A 6,855-nucleotide genomic window follows, 5' to 3' on the forward strand; every position below is an offset into this window, starting at 1 on the left:
GTGCTTAGACTGAAACTGCTTTGCTGATATGGTATCTAAGTTTATCCAAGGATTTGATTTATTTTTTTCACTGCAACCCATATGAATGGCAGCATCTCCTTCATTTTGAAATAACTTGTGAAGGTTTGGCTGCACTATTTCTTGAAAAGCATCTCTCTATACTTGCTTGCATGTATGATAGTGCAGTTCTTTATGTAGCAATCTTATGTGTGACCTAACGTGTCAAAGAAATCTTGACAGGGTTAAAGGGAAGAAAATGATTTTCACGTCTTCATTTGTTACTGGGGTGGAAGTTGATTTCAATGGGCTTATGTAGCTTTTGAAGAATATATTCTGGATGACAAATTTGGGCTCAAATTGGTCATGAGAACGCATGTTGGAACATGCTTGAGCCAAGAGAAGCTGATATACCCGCATTGTTTCTGGTCTTGGTGGTGCTTCCTCTGGTTGCTTATTTCTTGCTAGGGAAATGGAGTGAGGTTTCAAATAAACGAGAGAAGATAAGTCTACTTGCTCATCTTGCCGCTGAAGAAGCTCTTAGAGCAGAAACAATGGCTGCTGCAAGTGTTATTCCAGTTGCTCCTATTCCGAAGAAGGGATTGCATGTGTGTGCTAGGTGTTTTGGTCCAGCTATAACCCGCTGCTCGAGATGCAAGGCTGTCAGATATTGGTATATTCTATCCCTTAGCAGCTGCAATGCATCTTTATTGCTACACTTCATTTTTGTTGAATGGTTTTATCATTCGGGAAAGTAAAGTAAAATATGGAATCAAATGCTTGATAGCAGCATTCTCGTCTATTATCACTCCGCAAACATAGACATCCCTCCCCTATGCGTTTATCTTTCTTAAATGAATTTTGGGTTCATTTATATCATGAAGTATAGTCTTTACATCCCTAGCAACGGGCTGATATACTTATTATTGATTTGGTTGTTGGAAATTTTTCTGACTTTTATTTTGTTCTGCATGATATTTCTTAAAAACTGTTGAATTTATGCAGTTCTGGGAAGTGCCAGATTATTCATTGGAGGCAAGTTCATAAAGAAGAATGCCTGCAGTTGGAGAGCTCAAGCTCAAGCTCATTTCCTAGTGTTGCCTCATTTGAAGAATATACGCTACTCAGTAACAAGCTGAATTCACAGTTCTTTGAGTACATTAATAAGCAGGCTTCCAAGGAAAATGCACCTTTGGATAACATAAATCACTGTTCCATAACCACTGGTTTATTTGATTACGGGGATTGTTCTACTACTGATGCCTCTCAAGTCTTTGCGCCAGAGAAACGTGCAGACAAAAGAATTTCTCGTGAATCCAACGGAGAAATACTAAGAAGAGAGGATGCAGCTGTATTTGATTCTTGTGAGGAGACCTTGAGGACTAGAGCAACTAGTTCGATACCAAATAATATTTCTTCAAAAGAAGCTCATAGAAGGGATAAGGTTCTTATCTTAACAGTCTTTTATGTTGAATGTGTTAGCTTTTATTCAATCACATGGTTTCTGATAGTTGCATCAAACTATTTCTGCAGGCGAGAACTAGTGGCTTTGTCGTATCCGAAGATGGAATCTCAAAACAGCAAAATGCCAATGGCTCTAACATGCATATTCATAGACAAAATGTAAGTACTGACATGCATGAGAGTCATAAACATCAAAGCCAACAAGGCAATATGCCCGAACCCAAAAGCAGTTATGAAATTTCTGGCCCACCATATTCTGTAAAAGATGGGAAAAGCGCACATGAAGCTGAAAATGCCTTTGCCTGGACTTCGGAGAATATAGTCTATAGGGAAAATGCTTTCAGTGGTAAATCAGTAGAATTAGACTGTTCTGGGGTGGCAGCAGCAAAAGAATGCATGAAAGTTAGAAGTTCATTGCAGTCAGTAGGACCCAAAATAACTAAGTCACCTAAATCAACAGTGAAAGTGTCTGGGGAACGATTGCACCATGAAATGGAGAGAAGAGGACAAATTCCTGATGAATTAAGTAGGTTTTCAATATTTCTTTCTTGATATTTTAGCCATGCTAGTTTTTTCTACCATTTTCTTCTGGAATGACAAGTAACATTCTGGCACCAGGAATCAATGGAGCTGCCAGCATTGGAGTTATGGAGATGATGGGTTTACGGAAGTCATCCAAGCTTGCGGGGCAGGATTTTCCTGTATCCTATGGTGATAGACATAAGAAGATAAAGGTCGGTTCCTTTACATTTATCTAGGATTGTTATATGTTCCATTCTTCTGTTGTTGAGTTAAATTATTTCACGGGGCTCTTGAATTGTGAATGAAGAACTTTTGACTATGATCTATTATCCTATTGTCTCAGATGCTGTTTCCTTATGAAGAATTTGTAAATTTCTTCCAGTGTGAAGTCTTTGACTTATTGCCAAGGGGCCTTCTAAATTGTGGAAACAGGTGTTACTTTTGTTACTTTTATTGTCCTACATCCACTATATCTGGAGTATGATTTTATTGGTAGGAAATTTCTCTAGTAGTATATGTTCCTACTTCCTACATCTGACCGGTAATAAAAAAGCTGTGTTAAACATCAAATCAGACCAATTTAAACATACTGCCTTTTGGATTTTCCAGGGGATGACTGGTTTGTATGCATGTAAAAGAAAGTTTTAGGAGCTCATGTTTTATGAACTCATTATAGTTTTCATTTTGCAGCTGCTATGCTAATGCTGTTATGCAGTGTTTAACCTTCACGAAGCCTCTCAGCATCTATTTGCTACATGGATATCATTCAAGAACCTGTACTTGCTTTTATGTGGTTTACTTGTTTTTTTTTGTACATACTAATATTGACATTGTTCAATCACATGCATAGCTCACTTTGTTTAGCATTCTATAGGTTACGGGAAAGATTGGTGTCTTATGTGTGAGCTTGAGCAACATGTTATGTTGTTAAGAGATGCTGGAGACCCCTTGTCACCTAGTAGGATCCTTTTACACATCCGAAGTATTAATGGGCAGATGGGTGATGGAAGTCAGGAAGATGCACATGAATTCTTGAGGTCTACAGAATTCACTTGTCGACATCCCCTGACTCCCTTCTTTTCCTTCATTTATGTGTCTAGATTTGTTAGTTTCGATTTAAATTTGATGCTTTTACTTTAAGTAAGAATGAGAATTTCATCACCTTGCTTATCTGAAAGTTCCAATTGTTGTCTGTTTTAGACTCTTGGTTGCTTCAATGCAATCTATATGCTTGGAGAGGCTAGGCGGGGAACAAAAGGTTGACCCCAGGCTGCAGGAGACAACATTTATACAACATACTTTTGGAGGGCGTCTTAGGTCAAAGGTGTTTATAACTATTTTACTTCGTTTTACTTTTATCTCCTGATATACTTTTGTGGTTCTCCATTTTACCTTGATTCATTAATTATGTTTATGTACTTTTTTTTGTTGCCTAAATTTAATATCCATGTAACCAGGTGAAGTGTCTAAGATGTTCTCATGAGTCAGAAAGATATGAAAACATTATGGACCTTACTTTGGAGATATATGGTTGGGTTGAGTCATTGGAAGATGCATTAACTCAGTTTACAACACCTGAAGATTTGGATGGAGAGAACATGTACAGATGTGGAAGGTACGAGACCTTTGTTTCATTGTGTTACCATATTATCATTTATTAGAACTATCAATTAATTTGATTAAACCTGTTTAATTTATTGGTTCGGCAAATATTTTTGTTAAAAGGTGTGCTAGTTATGCTCGAGCTAGGAAGCAATTGCGCATACACGAGGCTCCTAACGTCCTGACAATTGTCTTAAAGAGGTTTCAGGTATTACGCCGCTCTACATATCTCAGAACTTGCTGTTTTAGTCTTTAGGCAACTACATCCGAGTTTTCTGTTGGTTTGAGTCTATTGATTTTTTATTTGTTAACTACTTTATGTGATTACTTCTTGATGTGGCTGTTAATCAGGAGGGAAAATATGGGAAAATCAACAAGAATATCAATTTTCCTGACATGCTGGATATGGTTCCTTTCATGACTGGAACGAGTGACATCCCTCCGCTTTACATGCTTTATGCTGTCGTGGTGCATTTGGATACACTCAATGCATCTTTTTCTGGACACTATGTGTCATATGTAAAAGATTTGCGAGGCAGCTGGTTCAGGATAGATGACACCGAGGTAAATTTATCCCCCGCCCTTTTGGTTCACTGAATGGCTATCGGTTATATACTCACTGGTAGAATATCTCTTCGAAAAACAGCTGCTCATTGAAAATATTTTAGGAATGGAGTTGAAATACGGTTTTGGTGTATCCCCTTTCAGGTACATTCAGTCTCAACGAGCCAAGTGATGTCTGAGGATGCATACATCTTATTTTACACGAGGTAGACACCTGTGATTTCCTAGTGTACTTTAGAAATATCGTATTCCTTTCCCAATTTTATCCCTTCCATTTATTCATTTTATCCCCATTTTTTATGCGTCTTTGTTGTATGAATGCTACTTTTGGTTTTCACATCAATGTTCTCTTCTAGCTCTGAAAGTATGTAAAATTTTCAAGGTCATACCCTCGCCCTCAAAGAGCAGTTACTGTAAAGGTCAAGCAAGTTCCTGCTAGGCACATCGCTTCAAAAATGGAGAAGCCATCACGACCGACACAAAGCAAATCGAGCAGCCACTCTGTTGGCCACAAGCTTTACCCAGATTCCAGGCCTGAAACCGCTACAGGCTGTATCAATCGCAACTCCAATGGCATTCTCAGGCAGAATGCAAATGGTAACATTCACAGAGTGCTAGAGATGTATGCTGAGCCGACCAATTTGGAGTTCTCTGATGCTACGTCAAGCGATTGGTCCCTTTTCACTAGCTCAGACGAGGCTTCTTTTACGACAGATAGTGCTCGAGACTCTTTCAGTACTGTTGACTATGCCGATGCAAGCAATGGAGATCCATTCTCAATCTTCAATAACTTGTACACTCCAGAATCATCCTCTTGCAACACAGTTTCGCGCAGAATGTTTTCAACTAGTAGGCCGCATACGGGGTATGTCTTAGAGGAGAAGGGCCATGTTCTGGATTCCCACTCGGCCCAACCAATGAACCGAGATCAAGATAACTTCAAACAGGTCTGTGATTCTTTGACAGATTTTTCTTTAGATACTGACCATGGTATGTTTGTAAAATACGGGAGTAACCCGAAAAGTACTTTTGATAGAGCTTACGCACATTGTGAATGGTAGTTCATGGAATATCCAACTGATTAAAATAGTGACTTACGCCAAGTTAGAGGTTTTGCCTCTATTTTTGTTTTTCAATGGCTTTGTTGATTGAGGCGTGTAGATCATATGAAAGAACCCCAAATGAAAGGATTATTTAATCTTTTCTGAGAATGTGTTTTTTTGAAGATTCTAATCTCAGTCTGCAGGCACTCGGGGGACACAGTCCAATTCCATACATGTAAATGTATATACGTACACTTATATTTCAAGGTTTTGATTTACTGCAACTTACAGATAAAGGTTTTCTCAAACCTCATAAGATTAAGATTTTGCAGATGCAATAACCCTTCATTTTTCATTTGTTACACTGGCTTAACTTTATTAGACATGACACAATCTAAACGAAAACACGACACTTAAAAGACGGCACACAGTACTGCCCGATACAAAAAAAGTAACATGAATACTAGATCCGAGCTTAAAGTTTTGGAAAGTGATCATCATAACCAGGAGAAAGACTGAATTATCAAAAATCATTTATTTCTTAAACTGGCAAGAACTCATCTTCAAAATCAAACATCATCCAAATCTCGTTCACCCTGCCACTGAATTCAAAAGGAGAGTTGGACTGAGCAACCGAGTAAATCGTAACGCCATAATGTTTCCGAGACCTCTCGATTGCATCGGACCAAGCAGTGCCTTCAAGACTGGCTTGCAATGCCGCAGCCTCCTCTGCAATGTTATAGTCTGTAACAAATCCACCGAATTGCCTTATTGCTACATAAGTAGATTTCAATCTTTCGATAAGGAGGCCTTCAGCTGGTGGCGGATTCGCCTGGTTCACCTTCGGGACGTAAAAGCTCACGGTAAACGTCGACTCGCAGAAGGGTCCATCGCCTGGCAAAACTTCAGTTATCACTGGAGCTGTCATTTCTATCTGTTTCTCGTACTTGTTCTTCCCTTGAATGTAATCAAATAGCCTATAAGCAAAGTAGGAACCATAAACTTCCATCAATTTATAGTTTGCTAGCTTTAGAGAAACCTTAAATGTGTAAAACTTACTGAAGGAAGCCAGTCCTGGTGGCACCGACAAGAGAGATATCTTGAATGCGGGGAGTTGATATCCACACACTGGAATTGTACCTACGAATCTCATAGCCATTGCCTTGTTGAATAATATCAAAACTTGGGCACTCGATCCGATTACATGGTGGTGGAAATATCCCAACTTTGTTCTTGCTGGTTTCCGGTAAGAAACCAATGTTTGAGAGCAGACTCAATAGAAGTGATAGCTTGAATGGGATGAAGGCAGCCATTAATGCAGTTTCTTTTCAAGTGAATTTGAGTTAAAAAAAAGTTATGATCTTTAAGGGGGAAATGGGATCTTTTTATTGTTGTCTTCGTTTAGAATTGTCCTGAAGAATCAGTTTCTTGGCCACACATTTACAAGGACTACTTTGGTGATAAGGACAAGGTGGAAGTATCGGGAAGACAGCTACCATTTACAGAAATTTAATGCTACACGCGGATAATTTAAAAGTTTGCAATTGAGAAAATAATTTCAGTGTCTAAAAATACTTTTTAATATATGATTTTAATCAATTTTTTTTTAGATTTATCAAAATGATCAATAAAATCGCAATGCAAAATAAAAATCGCAACGCGA

At 38.5% G+C, this 6,855-nt stretch overlaps 2 protein-coding genes across 4 annotated transcripts; one reads left to right on the forward strand and one right to left on the reverse strand.

The window, feature by feature from the left end:
* Nucleotides 1–248: 248 nt before the first annotated feature.
* Nucleotides 249–5,244, forward strand: LOC120204746 (ubiquitin carboxyl-terminal hydrolase 15-like). 3 transcript variants are annotated; one of them, XM_039204779.1, is made up of 13 exons: nucleotides 249–670; nucleotides 1,003–1,441; nucleotides 1,531–1,987; nucleotides 2,080–2,195; nucleotides 2,327–2,415; nucleotides 2,674–2,759; nucleotides 2,858–3,020; nucleotides 3,184–3,307; nucleotides 3,441–3,598; nucleotides 3,709–3,793; nucleotides 3,937–4,149; nucleotides 4,294–4,355; nucleotides 4,532–5,244. In XM_039204779.1, the coding sequence occupies exons 1-13, from the start codon at nucleotides 384–386 to the stop codon at nucleotides 5,208–5,210; spliced, it is 2,958 nt and encodes a 985-aa protein (XP_039060710.1). In that variant the 5' UTR covers nucleotides 249–383; the 3' UTR covers nucleotides 5,211–5,244. The 3 variants fall into 3 exon arrangements, with proteins under 3 accessions (XP_039060710.1, XP_039060709.1, XP_039060708.1); XM_039204778.1 differs by having other exon boundaries at nucleotides 250–670; nucleotides 1,531–1,991; nucleotides 2,066–2,195; XM_039204777.1 differs by having other exon boundaries at nucleotides 251–670; nucleotides 2,062–2,195.
* A 391-nt stretch (nucleotides 5,245–5,635) lies between these two features.
* Nucleotides 5,636–6,515, reverse strand: LOC120204745 (heme-binding protein 2-like). Its single transcript, XM_039204776.1, has 2 exons — nucleotides 6,252–6,515; nucleotides 5,636–6,169 (listed from the first exon to the last, which is right to left on the reverse strand). Exons 1-2 carry the CDS (start codon nucleotides 6,503–6,505, stop codon nucleotides 5,734–5,736), a joined length of 690 nt encoding a protein of 229 aa, XP_039060707.1. The 5' UTR covers nucleotides 6,506–6,515; the 3' UTR covers nucleotides 5,636–5,733.
* Nucleotides 6,516–6,855: the final 340 nt, after the last annotated feature.

Source organism: Hibiscus syriacus, unplaced genomic scaffold (genome assembly GCF_006381635.1).
Source record: "Hibiscus syriacus cultivar Baekdansim isolate YM2019G1 unplaced genomic scaffold, ASM638163v2 tig00011637_pilon, whole genome shotgun sequence".
Classification (NCBI taxonomy): domain Eukaryota; kingdom Viridiplantae; phylum Streptophyta; class Magnoliopsida; order Malvales; family Malvaceae; genus Hibiscus; species Hibiscus syriacus.

Coding starts and splice junctions, on each gene's coding strand:
- LOC120204746 (XM_039204778.1), top strand. CDS start 384: ATGCTTGAGCCAAGAGAAGCTGATATACCCGCATTGTTTCTGGTCTTG. Junction 2,196..2,326: donor ATAGACATAAGAAGATAAAG/GTCGGTTCCTTT, acceptor CTATTGTCTCAG/ATGCTGTTTCCTTATGAAGA. Junction 3,794..3,936: donor TTGTCTTAAAGAGGTTTCAG/GTATTACGCCGC, acceptor GCTGTTAATCAG/GAGGGAAAATATGGGAAAAT.
- LOC120204745 (XM_039204776.1), bottom strand. CDS start 6,505: ATGGCTGCCTTCATCCCATTCAAGCTATCACTTCTATTGAGTCTGCTC. Junction 6,170..6,251: donor ACCAGGACTGGCTTCCTTCA/GTAAGTTTTACA, acceptor CTTTGCTTATAG/GCTATTTGATTACATTCAAG.